Source organism: Apteryx rowi, unplaced genomic scaffold (assembly GCF_003343035.1).
Source record: "Apteryx rowi isolate R43461 unplaced genomic scaffold, aptRow1 scaffold_11, whole genome shotgun sequence".
In the NCBI taxonomy this organism is placed as follows: Eukaryota; Metazoa; Chordata; class Aves; order Apterygiformes; family Apterygidae; genus Apteryx; species Apteryx rowi.
The window spans coordinates 6156105-6181613 of record NW_020447308.1 but is presented as its reverse complement, the minus strand read 5'-3'; the positions used below and the strand labels follow the sequence as shown (position 1 = coordinate 6181613).

The following is a 25509-nucleotide window of genomic DNA, read 5'->3' as shown; positions in this document are numbered from 1 at the left end:
TTTTTTTTATGCCAATATTTTTCTTAGCAGTAGTACTACTACTGATGCAACACTGAACTGAAGGGAGCTTAGTGGAGGCTAGTGGCTTCTTGTCAATTCCTGTATTGTCTAACCTTACTGAGCACAGATGTATGTGATGGAGTCTCTAACAAGTAGTGCCAGTGATCGCTTTAACCCGACTCATTAGTGATTTTTTCCAAGTTGCTGTTGCTTGTTGAACTGTATTAGCAAGAAATCTGAAAAAAAGAAAGTACAGACAATATCCTACTAAAAAAAATGCTGCCCGCTGTATGGGAGCGATAATGGGTTTTTCAAAGTGAAGGAGTAGGTCTTTTACTTGCTAGATGGAGGACAACAAACTAATTGTAAATGTAATTGTCTCCATCTAATTGTGGGGAAGGCATGTTTTACTAATTACAAATGCTAAAATGCTATAAGATATAGCCTCAAGTATGCTGGCAGCAGCATTCACTGTGTTCCCTGTGATGCTTAAATGTTGATTTCCCTCCTCCCCCTTTAACTCTTCTCATTGGTTTTCAAGATATTTGACTAGGAAAGATGATGCGTTTTGAAGTGTCTGCAGGGAAATTACTCATGTTTGATGCTGCTTATTTATCGTACTTCTTGCAAGGGTCCTTGAGGTTTGCAGGTGATGCATGAAATGAGGTTTCATTCTTCTGCTCCTGGACACTTTGTTACAGATCGGAAGGTTATTGGACAAAATATGTAGTGCTATTGTTGCATGCTTCCCCATTTTGTAATCTTGTTTAAAAGTGTTTACAAGCCAGGTACTAGAGAGTCAGTGCTCTATGGATCAGAGAGACTTAACCAAGGGTTGGATTAATTCTCTGGGCTATCATCCTGCACTCTGTGCTGTAGGAGTATCAATGTAAAAATGTTGATTGCTTCTGCATGATATGAAATAAGTTGCCTTGTGTTTTGAAGTTTTGAATAAAACCTTGAAATTTGTGTTCCCAAAAATATATTTCTGATAATTTAGTATAGTGTTTTTTCTCAAAATTTTTAACTTCAGGAATGGAAGCAAATACTCTTTCAGTTCATATTGGGTAAATCCTCTTGAGATATGTGTTTCTTCTTAGCTTTGTCTATGTTGCACTTTGTTTTCTGAAATTTTCTGACAGTAATCTTGTAAGGATGTACTTCAAATCTTGGCAAGTGGAAGCCTCACTTCAGACAAAGTTTATTTATTTATTTATTTTTGACTACAGCCTTGCTGATGCTAACTCTGAGTAGTTCTGGGAAACAGAAGACTGAGAGTTGCTTGTGAAGTACTCTCCTGAATCATGGTGGAAAGCCCGTGCTTCAGAGGGTCCAAGTGTAGCACAGGCTGCCTGGCTTGTACATGCATGTGGAAAGCACAAGCTCAAGTTAGCTGTGATCATACCGATATTTAAAAGTGAAAGTGGTAATTGAGAAAATAGTGAGATAAAAAGCTAAGTGTATCATATCTGAAGAAAAAGTGTTTATTGTGACAGTAAATGGCAAGAAGAGTCTAAGTGTAGCAGGAAGAATGGGGAATTAAGGTGGCTAGATGAAGGAGTAGATGTGTATTGTTGAGTGAGAAGGATCTGCTCAAGTATCAGAATCGTGCAAAGAGGAGTAATGTTTTAAAATAGACTTTGAARGGTTATTGGGCTAAACAAAGAAGCACTTCCATAGCTGGCTAAAATCTCTGGATAGACATGGAAAGTATTTACATTGTCATCAGAAGATAGTGGAAGAGTTCAAGTCATTTGAACTGGCTAGCTCAAATAACCATCGTTCTGTTTATTTTGATTGTTTCTTTTAAAGCGTTAAATGTGTTATGTGACAATTTTGAAATGTCAGTACAGTACAAGACTTAATATTTTGTTTTTAAGTAAGTTAAAGCATGGTTTCATATACATTTTTAATAGTTAAGTAACATGCAATCTTGTCTTAGCAAGTGAATCTTAAAGCACATCACAATGCTCATTTAATGTGACTGGTGTAGCAGAATGTACAGTAAGTATAAATTTCAACAAAATTGCATGCTGTTTAATTTTTGTTTTTACTATATCTGTAGGGAATGAAACTTTAACAAGAAATCTCTTCGTCAGGGCCTGGCTAGCAGCAAGAGGAGCAAAGTGTAGAAGAAATGCCCTGATGAGAAGGTAGGGAAGAAATTGAAAGAGTTTTTAACAGACTTCTGTTCTGATTTTGGGAGAATTCCTGTAATGTTTGGTGCTTCTATTTTACTTGCTCCCAGGATTGTTCACTTGCTATGAAGAAAATACAGAGGGAAAAGGCTTATCTTTCAGATCTGACAGTCAATTTGAAAGCACAGGAAAGTGGTGAAGTTTTTTTCCCCGAGTAGTTGCAGTTATTTGCAGGTTCTCTAGATTGTTGCGCTCTCATGTGATTTGTGCAATGTCATGGCTGAGAAGTGGTTCTGAGTAGCATTAGTGGGACTGACTGATCCAGTTAACTTAATTTTGCTCTTGCATGATTAGCCTTAACATTGCTGTGTGTAGACAGAATAATTTGACAAGATAATACTGCAGCACATGAATGAGGCTGTTTGAAGTGTTGGGGCTGTTAGAACTTTACTGCCAAATTTCAAAAACTGGTCATTGATTTGTCTGTCATTCATCTACTTTGTGTATGCTTGAAGAAAGTAAGTTCTTGGATTGTGATACATGGTGAATGCTTTTGGGGGGGGGGGGGGAGACTTCATTAGTGTTTAATGAAATGGTGTGTTCCAGTGCCCTACTTGAGTTTCCAGCCTATCCTAGGAGATGTTCGTTCCTTGTTTACAAACAGAACATCGCTTTGGAGTCAGGTTAACGAAGTAAAACATCACCTGCTTTAGATAGCTGTAGTGTGATTTCTAACAAGGAACTCAAATTAATAAGCTATTTAACGTCCTTAAAGGGAAATGCAGGAAGGAATGGGAACGGAGACAGGAAGATTAAAAGAATATGAAGGAGTTATTTTGTTTCTGTGTGTCAGAGGTGACCTGGTGAAAAATGTTTTAACGGGCTTGCCTGGTCCTTACTGCCATCTTTTGCAGGGTGGTGCAAGTCTTGCGCCTGCAGCAAGCGTACAAGTAAGGCCCTTTTAGCTGTCTGGGAAAGCTGGCTTCTGGAAAGAAGCTCTCGCTGCCAGAGCAGTTCTTCTGGCCTGCAGCCCACTTGCATGTTATCTCTATGAAAGTCTGTGGTGAGGAGCAGGTTGTATGAATTGTCAGTATTTTTTCCTTGGAAAAAGTGTAGTGCGTGTACAGTGAACTGTACTTCTGGAAAGCCTCAGGGCTTGCTGATGCACAGATGGGGTGTACTAAGCATTACTGGTTATATGGTAGGGGAGAAGTTGAAGTGTGTTTTACTCATACTATTTGAATGAAAAATACGATATGTTCACTCAAAAAGGCTGGACACCAATTTAGTTGTTTCATTTGTAAATGTATATGAGCTGGTATAAAATCAAAAATATTCTCTGCATGTCTCAAATTGCTTTTGGGGGTTTTTGTTTGTTTATTTTCTAAATGAGAGTTGCAGACAGCTTTCATTAGGAGATGGAATGAATTGGATCTGCAGATCTACACTGCGAGATAGTTGTGATTCTTCAGTATTAAGATATCTACATTTCTATGTTATTCTGTTTACTTGTATTGCTGTATTGGTTACTGAAACCAGAATAGTGTGCAGATAACACTGAAGTTATAAGGCTTGCTTGCAATTTTAACTATCATAGTTTGTATGGTTTTTTTTTTTGATTACTAAAATATTGTTTTCTTACTTAAAGGCATTGTAAAGTATTCTGTAAAGTGATGTAGTTTTGTGAGATAAAGTTAATGTGAAAAGAAATACACCTTTCCCCTCTTCTCCCCCCCTACCCCCGCTCCCCACACTTTCTAACTTGGAATTTTCAAGGTGAAGTTCAGGTTTGTGGTGTTGTCTGCTGCTTTATACTGAGCCTGTGGCTACAGCAGCCTTTTTTTATATGCAGCAGTAAGAGCCGCAGCTTTCAGTGTGCCCGCATGTGCACACTCTTGCGTGTGCTTTTTTTCTTTTCTTTTTATTTAATGGAAAACTTCTTTACCAGAGCTCGTGATGGGGTAAGCATTGAGTTTAAATTGCCTTGTTGGTAACTTCTGCTTAGCCAGCTCGTGCTCTCTCTCCATTATGAAGTGTGGGTTTTTTTTAACATTTCTTTGTGTGTTCTCAAATGCTACAACTTTTTTAAAGCAACTGCTTAAGCTCTGATATGTCTTTTTAACTTAATAAGAGCAAATGCTTGTGCAGTGCATTTGTAGCTTTAAAAAAAAATCTGTTAGAGTTTATTCATTGGTTTAGAGTGACTGTGAGTTGTTAGAGACCTGTTTTGAGAACTGTTTTTGAGATGATTGAAATTCAATATACCATAGGTAAGTTTTTGCAGAGAATTGTTATGTTATAAAATATTTAGAATTTAATTGCATTAGCTTAAATATTAGTGTTTGGCCTTATGTTAGAGTTTAAAGGTGCTTTATTGAACTTTCTCTCCATGCATTTGTAGCTAGCCTGTTTTGAATTTGCTGTACGCTGATGTACAGTTAAATAACATGCATATGCCATGGTTGAATTTGTATGTCTTTGGATATATTACTCAAGGAGAAGTTTGCGTTTGTAATCACTATTCTCATATACTGCTAGCTGCATAACGTATTCTAGATATTTCTGAAACAGCTGAATTTAGTTTAATTTAAGGTTAGTTTGGTAGCTACATTCTCTCTCCACTCTCTCCACTGTTATACTGCTATAAGCTGGCTATATTATTTTCTATTAATCATGTGTTCTAAAGTGTTTCATAGTTCTTTCCACGTGTTTAATAAGCAAAAAATTTCAGATAGTTTGTGTTTTTTACTAATGTTTTTCTTCAATAATGAAAATAACCTTAAATAAAAAAAAGTTCTTCATTTCCTTGCAACTTTAAGCTAGTCAAGTCAAGTTACTCCAGCAAAATACAGACAAGCTACAAAATAAGAGAAGGGGAAGAAGGAGGGAGATATTTCTTATTTCTTACACTGGTTGTTTGGGTTGATAGTGGTGATCAGATTCATGCTGACTTTTTTCTTTCCTGAGCAGGGACAGGTGGTAGAAATCTGAGGTCAGCTTGGAAAAATTAGATTAGAGACACAGTATTGACCTTGGACATAATTACCTTAATTTCCAGTAGGAGATATCCAAATTTATTTTGCTGCTTTTAACAAAGATTTGTTGGTAAAATCCAAAAAGCATGATAGTATGAAGTTTGATAAGAGTTAATACTTACCATCTGGAGTAAAAAATAAAGGGAAATAAGGCAGCCAGAATAAAGGTGACATGAAACTGAAGTCTTGTACTAACCATTTAAATTGTGTTTTGAACTCTGTGCTTACTGAGTTGTTGAATATTAGCAGGCTCTTGGAACTGCTGTATTGCAGCAGTTTTTCCTGCAATAAAATTTTTCACTCAAACAAAATTAATTCAGCAAGAGGGAAATTTTAAATAGCTTGTCTGGTTTAAAAATTGTAAAACTTAATGGCAGTAAAGTTTTTGAAGCTACTTTGGTGTGGTTCCAGCATATTTTAGGTGACTTAGATAAGGATTTTTAGGCCATTTCCCAAAGTTCTCTGATCAAAGAGCGGAACATCTTGTCCGAAAGCATTTTTTTATTTGCAAAATCAGGCTGTTGAATAAGACATTGACTTTAACTGACTTCCCAGCAATGTACAAGAGTCTCTGGCAAAGGGGAAGCTAAATCTCCTGATCTGTAGTACACTGCACAGATTTCAGGCCATCTTTTCATCATACAGATATAACTTTAGCCTGTGCTGAAATTCATTTACAGCATTGGTAGAAAACACTGCACAAAAGCACTCTACAAAAAGGTGACATGTAAAGAATTACATATCAATATATTCCAGGAAGGAAGGATGTGATTTCCCAATACAATCTGGTCGGAACAGCAGGACTGCATTCCCTCCTATTATGAAAAATTTCATGTGGACTTGAGTGTTTTTATTTTATAGTGGCCTGTAGACCATTGAAGTTGACTTGGTTTAAAAATTATATAAAAGCTGTTGTATTGCTGACTATGACTTGGTTGTATATCAAGGATTGGGGTCCCAAAACTTTATGAAATTGGCACCAAATCTTAGCATGCAAAAATACTCCAAGATCTGCCCTTGGTATCTGATGTCAGTCCATCGCACAAGATGGTTGCAAATGCTATAGTTGTATCCTTAGAGTGATCAAGACAGCCTTTGCATATATTTATTTAATATTTGGGAAATAAATCAATTGCAGATCAGACCTCAGAAAATCTACTGTTGTTGTAAACAGAGTGGAGTAATAGTCTATATGCTAAATATGTAAGAACTGCTTCTTGGCTCAGCAGTGAGCTTTAAATAATGAGCTATTTGCAAAACCTTGCACAGTATTTTGCTGTTATTGTTGCTGTTGGTTCAGCGACTGTGGTGTGTAAGTTAACAAAAGGAGGCCACTTGGGTTTTCTATTCTTTACGTGATGAAGCCAAGATTAACATTTGACTATAGTGATCATGGCTCAGAATTCCAAATGAGTCAAGAAGGTAATTAGAAATAAAGTTACACGATCTAATGATGGTTCTTACTATTTTTATTGTGTTCTCCTATTTTGTTTCCATTTATATTGTTGCAAACTTTCAGTATTTTAACAATGTTATATGATTATTTTTGATATATTTTATAATTTCTTTCAAAAATATTGGTGTGTTTCTTTCTTACCAGATACAACGTCTTGTAATGGAAGATGGAAGACAAAGGGGCTCGTGTTGCTGACTACTTTGTTGTCGCAGGATTAACAGATATTTCAAAACCACTAGAGGAAGAAATCCACTTCAATGATGCTTGCCATAAAATTGCTAAACCAAAAGAACCTATTACAGATGTAACAGTAATTATTAAATCTCTGGGGGAGGAAGTTCCTCGGGGGTATAAATGCATAGATGTTACTCCATCAGGACTCTCTGCAGATCTCAATAATGGGAGTCTTGTAGGACCGCAAATATACCTTTGTTATCGCAGAGGAAGGGATAAGCCCCCACTTACTGATTTGGGGTGAGTGCTTTTTTTGTTACTGCAGGTGATTTTGGCAGTTTTGTGATTAATGAGTAAATAAAGCAGGCTTATTGGAATATCATACACATTTTTCATATATTGAAAACTTTCAGCAGAAAGATTTTTGTTGACCTGTGTATAGGTAATGCCATACTGTAGGAAAAATGCATGCTGAGTGAATTTTAAATTGTTATCTTTTGCACTTGGAGATTTCAATGTACCTTATCCCACATTTTGGGTGGAAAAAGATCTATAACCTATTTCATGCAGAGTGAGATGAGAGGTGAATTGTATGACGTTCTTAGGATCGGACAATGAATCTTTAATAGTATTGAAAGAAACACTATTTTGCAGCAAACAGAACATTAAAGAGCAATTATACATGAGGAAAATCAGCCTAGTTTCATCATGGAGCTTTTATGTTGTAATGCAGTTTGATATAACGTGACCTGAACTTCTCAGTAAAAGTGTATTTTGATCAGAGATTAGACAAGAGCTGCTGTTGAAATAGTACTTTTCAGTTATTATTCTGGATTAGTATTCAGAGTGTTTAAAAAAAAAATTATGTGCCTTTTGACTTTTGTTCCTCTCATTTTAACTAGGGTTTTATATGATGGGAAAGAAAGAGTAAAACAAGGTTGTGAAATAATTCAAACTACTCCATATGGTCGGGCTGCTAATATTAGTGGGAGTGCCTCATCGCAAAGGGTGTATGTCACTTACCGAAGAGCATCTGAAAACATGACACAGAACACATTGGCTGTTACAGATATATGTATAATCATACCAAGTAAAGGAGAAACCCCTCCACATACGTTCTGCAAAGTTGACAAGAATCTTAATAATAGTATGGTAAGATTCACAGTCTGGATTTTGAACACTTGATATTCAGTGATGTAATGTTTGTGGAATATTTATAACAATTCTGAGTGCCTGGTGAATAACTTTGATAATCACTTTCTAAAGATAAATCAAATTGTGGAAGAGTTGGAGGATTACATTGCTTTGTTCCTGCTTGGACAGTCCTTTTAGTATTGGCCCGGAAATGCTGACTTCAGCAGCTTTGAATTAGTCCTTAGAACCTCTTATGTCACCATGTGTATAACTAGAGTTTTTACAGATGCAGTTATTCCTGATACTGATTTTACTGTTGAGATGGGAATTCTGTATCTAAGAACTGTTTTTTATTGTGTTTTAAACTCTTCCATTATCTGTAGCACTCTTTTATAAGAGGTGTCATGGTCCCCTCAGTAGTTTCACAAACACTTTCTCAGAAGAAAGTCGCATGTAAGCGATGTTGGAATACTGCTGACTGTAATTAATGGACATGGATTAATATGACTACAAAACTAAAATATCCAGTAAAATACACGGGCATCACAGTTCTTTGTTTTGAAAAACTTAGTTTTTAGATATCTCCTAGTTGACTTTGCAGCCCTGTATGCTGTTTTTTGTAGGATCCTCAAAAGCAGGCATGCTGAAGAGGATGCTGACTGCATATGCAAGAAGTATCATGCAAAAGAGACCATGGAAATGTATCTATACTTGTTTTTATGTACTTGAATAAATGCCTGTGGATATTAATAAATGGATTTTTCAGTTCTACCAATCCCTATATTGACTGGGTTATGAGAGTGCTGTCTCATGTAAATTATTGTATCTTTCTTCCATCCCTAAAAGCTATGTGTGCACTTAAGGAGGGTACCCTTCTCTTCCATTCTGTGGCCTTCCTGTTTTCTTTATTTTCATGTCCAGGAATTGAGAACTTACAGAAATATTTTTGTGTGCTACCAGTGCCAGAGAGGAAATTGTTGTTTAGAAGTTGCAAAACTATGACGTTATGCTGAAGTGTTCCACAGAATATGAATCAGGCTTCAAGATTAGCATGATTAAAATAAAAATGCTAACACAGAAAAGGAAGCTGTTAGGAGGTGTGTGCCTGTGTAAGCCAGACGTTTAACAAGATGTGAAAAGGTTTAAATATTTATATGAATAACAATTGTACTTGGAGTTCTGTAGTTATTTTAGCAAATGTTTTGGAGAAGAATTTATAGATCTCGTGCTTCAGTTTATAAACCAGTTCAGTCTTAGAGGTCAGACTGAGGCCTACCATGGGTTGGCTATTGCAAAACGAACACTAGGACTTTTCTTTCTTTTCTTTCTAGCTGTTTGTGGCCACTATCAGAAAGGATACTGTATCAGACCCCAGTTTCCCGCGGCTTAATGTTCAACATCTTTGTATGTTACAGTTTTTTGCAATCAAGAAAGAAGTGTTTTCCCCCAAGTCTCTTGTGTTATGTCCTTTTATTATACTTTATCAAGTAATCCAATAATTACTTTTGTTTTACAGTGGGGCTCAGCAGTATATTTATGTTATAAAAAGTCTGTGGCAAAAACCAACACCATATCATATAAAGCTGGTATGTAACTACCATTTAGCTTTTCTTTAATCTTCAATTAAAGATGTACAAGCTTATTTGTAATGTAGTACAGTAGAATTATTTGAACACGGACGCTGTCCTAGCATTATCCAAAAATGAATCTTTCCCTGAAGAGCCCTCTTAAAATACTGTCCTAGAATAAGCCTTAGAATTGTGCCGTGACTCTTAATCTTAAGATTTGCGTGTGATTGGAAGCTCAGTTGCTTTTTGGTAGGTTTGTACAAGCCTGTGTCTCTCCCACCTCTGTAGTTATTGCTGGTAACTGTCTGTCATAGATGTATGTACGTACAGAAGAAAATACTTTGCCACAGAAATTATTTGATATATTTTTCGTGATCACCTTAAGAAACATTTCACAGAATACTGCAGACTTCCACAGTGCGTTAAACATCAGTGGGATTGAGCTCTCTAAAGTATTTTTGGGTTGTGTATCATGTTTATTGTTTTCTTTATCAGACAGAAGTGGATTCACTGTGGCTCTGATGAAACATGGGCTTTTAAAACCCTTGATTTCATTTGAGTGGAAATCATGAGCATGATTCAGACTTAAGTTTTAGTGCACTTGTATTCTTCTGTGGTTTACAGAAAGCAGCTTTCTCAGTAGTTCAGGTCTGGTCGAAAGGTGCATAGTAAGTTTGTAAACAAATAAAACTTTAAAAAAAAAAATCTGCTAGTAATTTGCACAAAATTTTGCTTCTTGAGAGGAAAGACCACCCTTTTTGATTACCAATTCTTACTGTTTACTAATATTTCATAGAACACAGAGTAGCTGAGGTTGGAAGGGACCTCTGGAGATCGTCTAGTCCAACCTCTGCTGCTCACTTGCACTGTATACTAGAAAAGAATATGTAGTGATTATATCCTCTAATGCTGTAAGAAATCTTAAATCCTTTTGTGCAGTATTTTTTCTCAAATTTGCAGTCCCCTGGGTTGACAATAGGAAAGGATAGATTGCTACAAACATATGATGTAATTGAAGAGTTATATGTTAAGAGCCTCTGCTTCAGAACTTCATGTGTCTTACAGCTATGTTTAAAATTGTCTAAAGCATTAGTCTGATACCACATAAGCTGACTCCTCAGCTGAGTTGGATCAGCATAATTAATTGGTTCAGTTCTACTGATCTCCAGAAAATGTATGTTGTATCAAACATTTCCATTATCAGATTTTCCTGGAAATTTTTTTTTGGTAAAAACTAATTCCTTTTACAATAATTTAAAACATCAGTCTTATTTCTCAATGTTTCAGGTTAACATTTTTTACTAAATTTTAAATTTTTAATCATACTAGTGATGAATGTAAACTAATATAATGATAGTCATGATGCACATAGCCTGTAAACAGAAAAAGAGAAATTAGTTATGAACAGGTTCTCGAGTAGTAATCAGGAATTCAGTGCTGGATTCTAGTCAGGTGGTTTCCCTGCAGGCAGTGGGGAGCATGCTACCCTTTTCCAGCTATACTTTAGGCATGATGATTTACAGCTTTCCTTTACTATCTCCTGAAATGAGTATATGCTCATATACGGCTTTTATGGGTGTGCTTTTATGGAACGCGTTGATACAAATTGGCTTCCGCTATTACTTCTGTAACTGCCTATTTACAAATTGCCTTTATAGGTTTAATATGCAGATATCCAGAAGAAGATTACGAGTCATTCCCATTACCAGAATCTGTGCCTCTCTTTTGTCTACCTATGGGTGCAACAATTGAATGTTGGCCTTCTAACAGTAAATACCCTCTACCAGTTTTTTCTACATTTGTACTAACTGGAGCTTCTGCAGAAAAGGTATCTAAAAAGCTTTACAAAGACATGGGTGTACATTGTGCATAATTTGAATTAAACAAAAAATTGGTTGCATATCTGTTCAGAACAATGATAATGGGTATTTTTGTAGCCAGATTTGAATGTGTTCATTTTGACTGAATTCAAAGACTATTAAAGTAAAAGGTGACTTGCATTTATTTCACTGCTGGGCTGTTGATCGTACAAATTCGTCCTCCTTTGCTTTCCTATCTTGTTAGCTCTGTGGAACTACAGAGCTTAAAAAAAAAAAAAAATTGATAGTATACTTCTATGTATATGTAGTCAGGATTTTGTTACAAACATGTAAACGGCTTTGTAAGCATGTACTTGTTCTATGAAGTAAATAGAATTTCAGAGGAAGACTGCTTTGAGTTGCTTATAAAGGAATCCTAAAATAGTTTAAAAGGCAATTCTAGATGCAATTGACTGTAGTTGTACTCTGTATAATCATAATTTTTCTGTTTCACTTAAATCCTTTCTTAAATTACTCTTATGGCTTTAAGAATTTTAAATAATGGGCTGGATTTTCACAGCCATAAGAATGTTCCTGAATAAATTGCTTCAAAAGATGACGTATTCATTTAGCTTTTCAGTCAATAACATAGACTTGATTTCCTTGCATGTTTGGGGTTTGTTAGGCTACTTTGAAGATTTAGGCCAATGTATTGACTTTAAATCATGTTGTCTGCAGGTATATGGTGCTGCTATTCAGTTTTATGAACTGTATCCTGAAGAGAATCTGACTGAGAAACAAAAATCTCAACTAGGATTAGCAGCTGCTGTCGAGGGAAAGTCAGATGCATGCAGAACAGTTCAAACAAACAAATGCATCTGTCTGCTCTCTCACTGGCCTTTCTTTGATGCTTTCAAGAAGTTTCTTACCTTTCTGTATCGTTACTCCATTTCTGGTCCACATGTTCTACCCATTGAGAAGTAAGTAATTTCAAAGAACTCTTAATAGTCACTTCAGTTGTTTTGAGCTCTTTGTTACTTACAGCCTTCCTACAATATCCTTTTGCTTTTAGTCATTAAATATTAAATATAATGATTACACTTGATCAAGCACTTTTCTCCATTGGGCAAATGTATCTGTTTTTATGTACTTCCTGAAAAAGTCTAGATTTTTTTATTATTGTGAATTTAAGTGCCTGCAAAGATATCTCCAAAAAAATTTTTTTTTAATTAGCTTTGGACTCTTAAGTATAATGATTAGAAATAAGATTATATACCCTTTCTTACACTGCTACATACAGAAAGTTAGGAGAACAATACGTTTAGTTTTGCATTTTGTTTCCAAATGTTTATCCACTGTGTAGTGAGAGAGAATAAAGCAGATTGAGTTTGAATTATGTTGCACTAGTAATCTTTTGCTACTTGTGATGAATAATCTAATTTGCTTGAGACACAGAGAAAGCCTCATTTTAAAATGCAAAAGAAATCCTCATATCCAAGGAGTGATTGATATCTGTAATTGGTGTGAAATACCATTTAACATTTAACTAACAGAAACCTAATACATCAGATTTCAAAGTCAGTATTTGCTTTTTTTATATTATGATACCATCAGTGTTTTTCTAACTGAACTTCAATATAAACTTTTGAGACTTTTACTTTAAAGATTAAGCATTTTTTGTGATATTATCTGCTTATTTATTATTCTACTCTGTATCTACTATACTTTTTAAAAAATTCTCGGTGTAAACTTCCAATAATGAAAAGATAAACGTTTTTAAAAAACTGGCCATTTTTGTGAGTTTTAGAAATGAATAGAATGAGAAGTGTTTTATTGATTTTTTTTTGATTTTGCAGTTTTTTGTTTACATGTATTCTGATTTCTCAGAATTGGAGACTGAGAAGTTGATTTACTGTAGATAATTTCAGTGTTGCTATACTGCATTGCACAAAGTTAGTGTAGTGTGTAGTCTAGTTTCTTTGGCTATTTTAATGATGAAGGTTTTCTGTGCCATACACGTGTGCCTTGAAATAAGACCATAGTTGGAACACTTTCAGTCAGCCCTGCTTCTGCAAGCAGCAGGTCTTTCCCTTGATAGTTGCTGGCTGTTTCCATATTTCTGCCACCATCATGCACTGATTTTTATTTATTTGTTTGTTTATTTTTAAGACAAAACCCCAAATCCGTTCCTTTCCTGTTCTCACTTACCTTGTGGCTGCACGGATGCTGATGCTGACACAAGGGAGGCCAGTTGCAGGGTTGAGGAGTGGCAGGGGGACAGCAAGACTGCTGCTTTTGTCAGTAGTTCTGGCTAATGCCACTTATGTGTTTGTAGAGCTACAGCCTAAGGTTAAGTTTAGCAAAGGCATGCAAAACTAAAAACACAGTAAAAATGTTTTTACATCTGTATCTCATGTCATAATGTGCTGCTACACTGAAATGCGTGTGTGAAATATATAGCTTTAAATCAGAAGCATTTAAAAGGAGTCTTCTGTATAAATCTTAATGCTTATTCGTGAAATTCTTCAAAAGTTTGTCAGTGGAAATGTGTCCTAATAATAGTAAGAGTTGCAGAAAATAGTGTGCGCGCTGTGGCATACGGACTATGACAGATTTCTTGTTGCTTGCTGACTTTATACTGACTGAATATAGTTTCATTTGAAAATATGTATTATGTAGAACTCCCACATGGACTTTTGGAGTTTTTATTTGTAAACTCAAACAGTTTATAGAAATAGAACTAAAAACTTGTCCAACTTTCAAAGCATTTATATTTGTGGGTTTGTACTATATAGAAAAACCCGAATCTCCCACTTTTTTGATCACTAATCTTATGTAACATTTCACATTTGAAGGTAGGCATGTGCAGGAAATGAATTAACTTAATGCCTCTCCCAGATTCTACTCATCTGTGAATATTTTTGCAAATAACTTCAGTGCTAGTACCTGATTGAGGTATAGTGCGACCCCCAGTCAGTCTCTGAAAAATGATTGTAAAATGGCATTGTAATAGTGAAACCTCACTATTTCTACTTTACAAATTTTATTTAAAAAAAAAAAAACTTTGTCATTTGTCAGCCTCACAGACCTAGCCTGCAGTCTGAAAGATAATCTAGTCTACCATTTTGGTTGCTACTACTAGAAAAACAGGTCCTGGAGGCCACGTTATCTCCTGTAGGGTTTTTGGACGGTTCCTTTACTTTCAGTCTTCTGAATAAGTATGCGCCATTTTTATATAATCACTGCTCTTACTGGCAGCAATTTTGTCTTGAGGCAAAGTAGTTTAAGCTTATAGTTTCTATTAAATCAGTATTTTTCTTTCCTTTTTAGACATATTTCCCATTTCATGCATAAAGTTCCCTTTCCATCCCCTCAGAGGCCAAGAATTCTAGTTCAGGTAAGTATAAATTTCTTACATAGCTATGTCTTGAGTGATGGCATATTAGCTGTTAAGCAGTTTAGTGAATGGAAAATGAGGGTTTTTATGTGCAAATGTTCAGGTATTTTTTTTTATGTTCAGGATTTTTTCCTATTAAATTCAAACATTTAACTTTTACAGATCTCTGCTTCTAATTTAGTTTAGAACTTCAATAAATTGTTACAAGATACTGTTTAGTGACTGCAGAACTGAAATTTTTTTAGAGTATATGGAAATTAATGAAAAGATTGCATGAATTGGCATCTGTTTGATTCTGCAATCATTTTTGAAATATGCTACTGTATGAACACTGAGTGTAAACAAAATTTTTAAACCAGATGTGGAGAATATATTATTCATGGTTACCCTTGCTCCCAAAGGGCTTCATTCTGTCTTTTGCATACCGTTTTCAGTAAGAACTGTATGTTAAGTGTCATGCACATTCAACAGAGGCACGATTTATCAAATATGACCCTGCCTACAAAATCTAGCATAGTTTACCTTGTGTGAGTGAAACAATACAAAATACGAGAACTGGGTTACCTGTTATTTGAAACACCAGCCATGGAGACTACTGGTAGGAGAGGAAGAGTCTATCTCGGAGACTTCTGAAGTGAGGTGTTATTAAATTCCCCCCCAACTAAGAGGCAAAACAGGTAGAGACGTGTTAAAAAAATTTATTGCTGAGAGAAGACAGATGTCTCTTCCAGTTATAGTTATTCAACCAATCCTGTGGTTTTGAACAAGTTGTTACAAAATGATATGTTACTCGGCGTTACTACTTGTGTAAAATAAAATATGGAGAGCCCTGTGCAGTCTTCAGTCTTTGTGTGGTAGCCCCTGTGTTAGGGGAAGTCTTTCAGAGTAAATAAAATCTTGGGTTATGTCTTTATAGTATGTATTAAATACTAATAAGATCCTCCTTATGTGTTTAGACATGTTTATTACCATTACTGAAAAGTGTTTGGATAACACTTATACTGAAGTTGTATCCAACACTTTTGTCACTTCTATTATGATTTTAAAGTTCAATTCAAAACCCACTGTGTGTGAATCCTGGTTTTCTGTGTATTCGCCTTCAATAAAATATTTATGCTGGGACTAAACACAAATTGATAGAGAAGTATAAGTGAATTTAGAGAAAATCATTTGACTTTTTAGTCTGAATTTTTAGAGAACTGTATCAAAATATATATTGGTGTATATTCTGGAACAAAGTCTGAGCACCTTAGGTGAGTGAAGTGAAATTATATGTCTATATGACACCTTACCTTATAAGAAAAGATTATTTTCAAAAAGCTATCATGTGTCAAGTTAGTACCACTAGTAGTACACCTGTACTAACTGATAGTACAAGTGATTAGTACACAGGTTTTAAGGTCAGCAGTGATTGTTGAGGTCTACAAATAAATGCTTCCTTCAAGCTGCCTCAAGGGACTTTTGAGTTATTAGTGTTTGATACTGTGCTGAACAAAGTCACAGGTGATTGTATCTAAGATATTTTCCCCAAAATAATGTGGGGAAACCTTTGTGTCCTTGAAAATTAGAAACTTTAAGGATTCTGTTTTACTGAGGAAATTGTAGTTTCTCTCATTATTTTAAAAAATGGGGTAGTTTTCAAACTTGGTTTAAAAAAAACCTTTTTGCTAAGTAATTGTTATAGCAGATTCTTCTGAGTATGTGTCACTGTAGATCTTCTTGTAAGTGCCTGTATGCTTTCTGCACATGAGACCTGATCTATATTAGGAACTGCGTGTACGCCTGTCTGGATGTGTGACCCATTCATTGATCCTTCTTGGCATCTGTTACAAGTGAGACAGAACATGTCATGTGTCTAATTTACTATAATTTCTCTGAAATTCTTAAACTTTCAGGAGTGTTTCTGATTGCCTGTTTCCAGCTGACATCACCTGATAGGTTGTTTCTGGTCTGAAATCTGCTAGACTCCGTTCTTGCTGTCCTATGCCACCTTATTATACAGATGTTCTTGTTCTAGTGACATATTCACAACCTGCTAACTTCAAAAGCACATCCAGTAATACATTTCTTCATCTGAAGAGTGGGGGCAGTGAGCGCCTCATCGGCTTAAGGGAGACACACTTTGAGTAGATACCTGAGTGTGTTTATCTGCTTTTGCTGGAATACAAGTCATAGGACATGAGGCTGATGCTTCCTCTTCGGGAGTAGTTTATGAAGGTTACCTCAGGCTGAGAAAACAGGTTCTTTGAAGCCTTTCACTGAAAAAAGGGGTGGTGGTAAATGTCACAAGGGACTTACTGAGGACAAATCTAGTGCATAAAGTGATATGACAGTCTTGATTTGTCATCGAAGCTAAATGTAGCATGAGCCTTCAACAAATTCTGGTGTATGAAATTGCAAGAATGCAATATTCCATTGCAGTGGACGCTTGTTAACGCTGTGCCTGTTGTATGCCTGTCTAGGCATAGCATTAGGTAACTTGGTGCTTCGACATTTGTGTTACTAGTTCATCTGATAGTTCTGACTTGTGCTGTCTGCTTACCTGCAGTGGGATCCAAGGAGAAACGTGCAAAAATGAACTATTACTAAAGAATGTCTGAGCTTGCAGCTTAGTTGTACTTGTTCCTGTGACTTACTAAATTACTGTTATTGCTTGCATGTATGCTTATACGTTACGGATAGAAAATGCATGACCACTTGACTTAGCAAAGAGGATTAAGCTAACCTATATCTTGTTACCTTGGATTTACTCTGGGCTGAAAACGTGTCAGTTGAACTGTGATAAATTGATTGCATGTCTGTACCCTTGTACTCATTAGACTCCTATTCATGTTGAATATGAGAGTGATTTCTCTTGATGTCAAATCACTGTACGGAAGAAACATGCATTAATAAGATCTTAGTCTGGATCTTCAACTAATGCAAATTTCAGGGATTCTGTCAAAGCTGAGCTGAGCAGTTTTTACCAGCTGAGCCTAATTCTCTTGCCTTCTGAAGAAAATGTTACTTTACAATGCAGTCTGCTATTTTTCCCCTTCACACATTTCCTCCATACTCGTCTTCCCCTAAATCCAAAATAAAAAAAAATAAACCCCACAGAAACTGTGCATGAACTGTAGATTCTCACTTCCCTGAAAATACAGAAACCTTCATTTTCAGCAGTTAGTATATTTGATTTTTTTGCAGTATTAGCTAGTTTAAATTCCCTTTTATAAATATGCAATGTATTCAATTCCAGCTAAGAAAGCGTGTACTTTGCCTGGTTGTTATTAAAATGTAAGTACCATGTAATGCTATGCTTCATTCTCATAGTGCTATACAGCTGGGCTGTATAAGGTTCAACTTAGTTTTAATTTTATCTTTAAATGTTCTTTGCTATTTTTTGTGGTTTCTAATAAATATTTACAAGTTCAAAATCAAAAGAATATATTTGAAAATCTTTTTTAGCTATCTCCACATGATAACCTGATTCTTAGCCAACCTGTGTCATCACCTCTTCCACTGAGGCAAGTAAAGTATATTCTGCTTAATTGTGAAATGTACTCTGACTTAAATTGCTGAAAAGATACGATGTTTTGAGTTGTAATTGTGCGAATTAACTTTCCTTGTATGGTGCATTTTGTAGTTAAATTTTATTTTCAGATACGCTGTGTAATTGAACCTGTACCCTGACAAAGACGTACTTAATCACAGTATCTGTGTTTTTTGAGATAATCATGGTGGTTCTAGAAGCAAAATGTAGATTGTTAGACCCACTTTGCTAGGAGCTGGTACCCAGGCTCCCTGGACAGTAAAACTTTTGAATTGTGGGTAATTTTAAGGAGTTCTGTGGTTATCTTAACTTTAATGTCTGTGTACATGAGAACAGTAAAAGTAACAGCGCATAGGCAGCCCCACTAGAAATTGCTACTCAAAAAAAAAAAAATATATATATATATATACATGCATGCATCCTGAAAATAGTCTAGACTGGCTGAAGAGTCTCAAGTAATCACGGTTATGGTTGGGAAGTAATCATTCTTCACTGAACAGTGAAATGTGCTAAAATGTCTGCCTTGCAGTCATTTTTGAAAGAGATGTGCAGAGTTTATAAAATCCTGTGCCTTGTTTTCTCTTTTGTTATAGAATGTTTTTTTTCTGCTCCCTTGTTACTTACTCACCTATCTGTTTATATCCTGTAACAGTGGGGGCAGGTTTTCTACACTACTTCAGAATCTAGGACCTGAAAACGCGGTAACTCTGCTTGTGTTTGCTGTGACGGAACATAAAATTCTCATCCACTCGTTGCGACCTTCTGTCCTTACTAGTGTGACAGAGGCATTAGTCTCTGTAAGTAATGGTCTCTTAATATACTTGTAAGCGGTGGGAAAAAAAGAGTCTTTTCAGATAAAATCTAAAACTAGTGGTAGTGCTATTGGACTAGAAGATTACTTAAAAACAAGACTAAAAAGTAGAGATCTCTAACAAAGATTTTTTTTCTGTAATGGTAGTACATGAAGACAGCAGGAAAAAATTAACTGTCATTAGCTCTTTGTGTGTAAATACTGTAAATGAGCGTGTTGTTTGGTCATCACAGTGCACTGAAGGCAAGTTCCTGAATTTCCCACGTAGAACTGTATCCTGTTTTGTAAAGACATTTTAGACGCATATTAATTCTGTCATTCTCACTAAGCATTGTTTTGCTACCTCTAGTGCATACAATCTACTATACTAAATGAATGCATCTTACTTTATTTGATAATCAGCCTCTAGGATTTCAGTATTACTGCTCTGTTACCTGCCATGTTAAGTAATTTTTAAAGTGAGAGTTAGTTAAGTGTTTTTTATACTTAAGTCTGTATCTTTATACATGTTTAACCTATGTTTTTTTTTATCTCTGTGTATTTTCAAAGATGATATTTCCTTTCCACTGGCCCTGCCCATACATTCCTCTCTGTCCCTTGGCACTGGCAGATGTTTTAAGTGCACCGTGCCCATTCATAGTGGGAATTGATTCAAGATACTTTGATCTCTATGACCCTCCACCAGATGTTAGCTGTGTTGACCTAGATACCAATACAATTTCTCAGTAAGTATTTATTAATGATTCTTCTACTGGGCTTTTTTTTTTTTTTTTTTTTTTCAAAGGCAAAGCGGAGCCTTTTGGGCCAGCTTTTTGTTGTTTTTTAACCTCTGAACTTTTTTAAACTGCTAAACTTCATAATATATCGTCTTTCTTGAAATGAGGATACTAGAAATAATAGCTCTTTTATTTTTCAGTCCAGCACTGCGGAGTGGAGTTACAATCCTCATGGAGCATTGTTGCCTTTTATTGCTTTATTTTAAAAACGTACTTCACAAATTAGCATGTTTCCTTGATTAGCCATAGTGTCGTGCTTTGTTGGTTCCCTGATCAGTTTTTATAGTGTTAAAGAGATTCTGGTGTCTTCATATGGGGATCTGTTTGAAAATTATAACAGTGAAATTATACTCCATATATGGACAGGAACTCTAACTTAGAGACATAAGCTTTCATGAATGAGTCTCAATTAAGACTTGGAATCATTCCATCATTTACAAGCCAAAATAATGGTATTATAGTATGTCTCCTTCAGAACTGTATGAAGCGTTGCATTTTTCTCTAATACTAGTCATCCAGTATCAAACAGGCTAGTAAGGGGTAGCAGCAAACATTATTAAACCCAGTCAGGTACAGTATCAACAGCCAATGTACACGAGTTTGGCAACACAACGAAAATGCCTAAATGTAGCTTGTTTCCCAGTAATTTTGCCTGAAGAAAAGATTGGAATGAAACCACAAACTTACAGATCAGCTGTTTCAGCTCTTGAATCAGGATGAGAGGCAATGGGTGCAGACTGCAACACAGGAAATTCCATTCAAACATAAGAAAACAATTCTTAACTGTGAGGGTGGTTGAACCCTGGAACAGGTTGCCCAGTGAAGTTGTGGAGTCTCCATCCATTTGGGTTTTGAATATCTCCAAGGTCCTGGGCATCCTGCTCAAGCTGAGCTTGTTTGAGCAGGGATTGGACCAGACTATCTCCAGAGGCCCCTTCCAACCCCACCTATTCTGTGAATAGATATTCCCAAGTCAGTATTCTTACAATATTCAAAACAAAGTATTGTTTATTCCGTTGTGATGAAGTGATATAAAAACAGTCAAAAGAAGTAAGGTTTTGAATTCATGATTTAAAAAAAAAAAATCCAAAACTAGTTAAATTTGTATTTCAGCATAATGTTTAATATGCTCAAGTAGTTTATACTTTTGTATTCTCAGTCTTTGGCCTGTTTTTTTTTTGGGGGGGGGGGGTGTTGTTTGTTTGTTTTTTAGTATCGTGCTTCTGTTGGCAGCAGTTTTTAGCATCACCCTGTTTAACTAAAAACTTAAGGCACTCATTTTTTTCCTTTCTAAACTTTCTTATTTTTATGGGCTCATTTGTTTCAGTAATTCCATATGGATTTAGAGAATGATTGTGTGCGCTGAGTATTTGTAAATAGAAATTTTTATTAAGGAGTTTATATAGATACCAAATTTGTACAGCAATTCTACTCTCAAGTTTTTAGTGACTAGCTGAAACTGCACTATGATAACTTGGGGTTTGGTTTTGCTACTTTTTGGTTAAGAGGAACATTTTTTTTTAGCGTTCCTTATGTTATTTGTCTAGTTAGCTTTATATTCATTAATCAAACTTCCTGTTTCCAGCTATTTCTGTATTGATACTGCTTTTAGCTAGTTTCTTACACGTTTTTCTTAGAACAAATTAATTTTGTTGCATTATATGGAAGCTTATTAGCAAAAGTGTCAGACATGGTTACGATTTTTACAGTTTTGTGACCGATGAGGTCTTGAGGCTTGCTGGTGCCCTCTGTTGACAAAGAACAGTGTAATTTTTTTCATTGTGATAGCAATATATTTAAGTCCAGATTAATCTGTATTACATACGAAGCAGTTACCATATCAAATGTTTTTCTGGGTTGCAACCAGCATTCTAGTTGTCTCCGTCCTATTTTAACTAATTACAGCTTTGAAAGTATTGTCTTTGGTTGCCTGTATAATCACAGGTGCTTAATACTATTATTCATCTTTTTCATGAGTTCTAAGTGAATTTATTTCAGTGCTAATGAGTATGACTGCATACTCATCATCCAGAAATGTGGGAATTTGGTTGGATGACTGTGACCAAATCTCCATATAGTAAATCAGCTCTGCCCTTTTTTTGTTTCTGTTTGTTTGGGGTGTTTTTTGTTGGACTTTCAATCCTTCAGTCCTGTTTTAGTGTAGCACACTGTTTATGTTTTCCCATTTTTCTGGTGGGGTAGAAAAATCTTCTGGACACAGTCCTATATGCTTCTACTTTTCTTCTTGTTCTTCTAGAACTGGAGATAAGAAAGCTGTTGCATGGAAGATCTTACCAAAGAAACCTTGCAAAAACCTGATGAACACTTTAAGTAATTTATATCAACAACTGGCAGAATGTGAGTGGGGAAGTACAGAATAAGACAGACATTGGATATTGTGTGCCACAACAGCTAATATAACTAGTTAAATATGATGTTCTTAGGTCTCCCATTATACCAAGCATAATGATGTTTTCTACAAAAAAGAAAAATCTGTTAGTTCAGCAAGAGCTGAAGTCACATTGGGGCTTTTGGGGTGGAGAGCACTTCCGTATATATATGTGTATATATGTGTGTGTGTATATGTACAGACATATACACACACACTTCTGAAAAGGTAAATGTATTTTTCTTTTTGTATTATGCAGAGATGCATGGAATGTGTAATGTCAAGCTGAATTCATTGTTGTACTAATGATTTAATTTAATAGCTTGTATTTTAATCTGTTACAGAACTTAACGGAGCTTGGCAATTAATGAATTAGTAGAATGAAGAGAATTATTTTTGTCAATACTGAAAAAAATTGTTGTGAAACATTATAACACTCTTGTTCACAGTGCAACAAAGACCAAGAGAAGATGCATTAATGGAATTAGCAATGAATGACTATGATTTTAATTCTGGGAAGAAGTTGCATCTGTTAGATTTGGAGATCCAGGAAGCATTTCTGTGTTTCATGGCCTCAATACTAAAAGGTTACAGGTCTTATCTCAGGCCAATAACAGAGGCACCTTCTGAAACAGCCACAGATGCAAGTTCTCTCTTTGAACTACAAGGTAAACAGTCATAATTTTGTTCTGTGTATATTAATTTACTATTTTAGGTTCTCTCCTAAATAAAGAACAAAAACCTTTGCTGCATTAGTGTGGTGAATGATGGTAGAAATGTAAGCGCAGAAAAAAATTGTATAGTACTGGCAAAGATTATCGAAAAGATTATGGCTTATTAGAATGTGTGCTGGCTTTTGAGGACTTTTTGGTTTAGGCATTCTTTTATGCTTTTATTTCATTTTGCAGGTTTCCTCAAAAGTCGAGATCGTTCACATCAGAAGTTCTACACACTAATGACCAAAACTCAAATGTTTATTCGCTTCATTGAAGAATGTTCTTTTGTCAGTGATAAGGATGCAAGCCTTGCATTTTTTGATGACTGCGTAGATAAAGTATGTATGTTCCATATGTGTCTAGTTCTTTCACTTGTGCCATTGTTTTAATATAGTACATGGCAGAGTATATTTGCAGGGCAACTTCATTCTTCTTTCTTTCACTTCCTTTCTTTTTTCAGTGACAGGACCCTTCTATTTTCTTTTCTTGTTGAAGCAGAAACTAAAAAGAAGCCCACATTCTTGAAACTAAATGTAGTATTGCAAGAATGAATCAAAATTACTTTTCATACATGCCTGTAAGCTTTTGAAATACTAGCCCATAGCAAGAAATGTTATACTCTGACTCTAAAGGAGCGAGTTCAAGGTTCTTTAGTGCAGAATTATAGATAGAATTACAAGCATTTGTTTCTATAGAATGTGTAATATTTTATGCAGCAATTTAGGACTGGGTATGATGAGCAGTACACTAACTGGTATAACTCAGTCTTGTTATGTTTTAATCATTATAAATAGGAATTTACTTGATTTTTTTTAACAATGTGCTGTCTACTTCTTTCTGTTAATGGCTTTCTGATGACTTTCTAAGTTGTAGAAGAATTGTACTGAAATAATTAAAACAAATGATTCTTTATCAATTCTCCTTTCATTGATACTGTAATCATTTGATTCCCTTAATTCAAAAACCAGCTTGCTGTTGTAAATCCTTAAAATACAGCATTAATATTCTTCTCTTGGATAAGAGTATTTTCTAATGACTTTGCTATCAAATGTTGGATATGGATTGGATGCATCTCCTAAGTTAGCAAGATTCATTTTGATGTGTCCTTTGCAACCTTTGCCTAGGCTGATGCTTCTTTTTGTGAGTGATTTTAATCTACCATCCTGTTCCTGTGTTGCACTAATGGTATACGTTGCTGTCTGTAGCCGGGCTGTTCTCCCTTCTGTAATTGGAAGGAAAAGCAATTGTCAAGGATTATGTGACAGTGAGTGTGGAAGTGGTACAAGATCACAAATGATGTTTTTCATTAAATAAGCTTAGAACTTCTAAGCAGACTGCTGGACTGGAGCTCACAGCAGTAGCTTATGGTTAAATCCAGAATGCTGGATTTCCCAGTTCAAAATAGGTTTATAGTTGAGAATATTTTGTTAAAGTACGTATCATTCAGATTTTTAAAAATTTGAAGATACTTATATGGAAGGTCCAAATTAGTACAGTGTTGAGCACTGTCAGAAGCTCATTTTCTGTGTTACAGGGTTATGTCAAGCAAAGTACAGGTATAAACTTTTAAAAACTCATTATATTTCCAAAGAGGATCTACAAAACTGTTTTGAGGGTGACTGAAAATTCTGTTTTGCATTAGCTCTTGGTTTTTTAGAAGAACTAAACTGAAACCCACAGTCGTATATCACTGGTTGTATTGTAACATAAAAGTTTTTATGAATATTATAAGAAATTCTAGACCTACTTTTCATCTTAATAGTTACCTGGAACATTCTATTCTGGGACACTGATGTTTAAGTAATGCATGTGTTGTCTAGGATTTCCTGTTAAGTAGGTCACCTGCTGTTCATTCCACAGGAATTAATACTAAAGACTGGTAAAATCCCTATTTACAGGGAGTGAAGTGGAAGAGCTGAAATGAGTTGATATTTTGAAAACAAATATGAAAGCAATTAGTCTTAAGTTTGGGATAAATATAAAAGCATGGTCTAACGCTGCGTAATGCTCCTTGTAGCTTTAGCTAGCCTCAGTATTTTATTAGGAGTAGTTCTTGAAAAGGTGCTTTGCAGTGGTACAGTATCAGTTGCAAGTATCTGTGGATTGTAAATTGATTTAATTACGAACGCTTCTGTAAGACATCTGCCTCATTATGTTTACAGTTCAGTGAAAAATCTGTAGCATGTAGCATTTGCTTTGCTGTATGCCAATTCAGGTTTAAAAATGGAAAGTCTTGCAGACAGGGATATACTCCAGTGTCTAAACACTACTGAGCAATGTTTATTTGTCATCGCATTGCTGGTTAGCTCTGTGCTTAATGTTAAATAGGGCTTATAGTCAAAATGTGACAATTGAATAAGTGCCAAATTCTCTCTGTGATGTTTCATTTTATAGAATGATTTGAGGACACTGAAATTGGTGTCCTAGCTAAAGTTGTTTTGCTGGGGAATTCAAACAGTTCTTCTAAAAAAGTAATACTTAAGTTGGTGTTGCCACTGTGAAGACTGCACATAATATGTGCATCTATTCAGAGCTTTCGCCTTTTCTGGAAGGCTAAGTAGCAGGTCGTACAGCTGAAGCAGAG

At 35.5% G+C, this 25509-nt stretch overlaps 1 protein-coding gene across 6 annotated transcripts in view; it reads left to right on the top strand.

Annotated features, from left to right (window-relative positions):
• Positions 1 to 25509, top strand: part of DENND4A (DENN domain containing 4A) — a 52476-nt gene that overhangs the window by 1989 nt on the left and 24978 nt on the right. For 3 of the 6 annotated variants that reach the window (XM_026074278.1, XM_026074296.1, XM_026074306.1), the window contains exons 2-14: positions 2066 to 2153; positions 6774 to 7103; positions 7706 to 7955; positions 9454 to 9523; positions 11164 to 11333; positions 12043 to 12284; positions 14635 to 14701; positions 18149 to 18207; positions 18886 to 19030; positions 19594 to 19769; positions 22078 to 22178; positions 22659 to 22877; positions 23118 to 23263. In XM_026074278.1, coding sequence (XP_025930063.1) covers positions 6796 to 7103; positions 7706 to 7955; positions 9454 to 9523; positions 11164 to 11333; positions 12043 to 12284; positions 14635 to 14701; positions 18149 to 18207; positions 18886 to 19030; positions 19594 to 19769; positions 22078 to 22178; positions 22659 to 22877; positions 23118 to 23263 — 1953 coding nt within the window. In that variant the 5' untranslated portion in view covers positions 2066 to 2153; positions 6774 to 6795. Of the gene's footprint in view, positions 1 to 2065; positions 2154 to 6773; positions 7104 to 7705; positions 7956 to 9453; positions 9524 to 11163; positions 11334 to 12042; positions 12285 to 14634; positions 14702 to 18148; positions 18208 to 18885; positions 19031 to 19593; positions 19770 to 22077; positions 22179 to 22658; positions 22878 to 23117; positions 23264 to 25509 lie in introns of those variants that run through there. The other 3 variants (XM_026074287.1, XM_026074318.1, XM_026074327.1) reach the window with 3 other exon arrangements.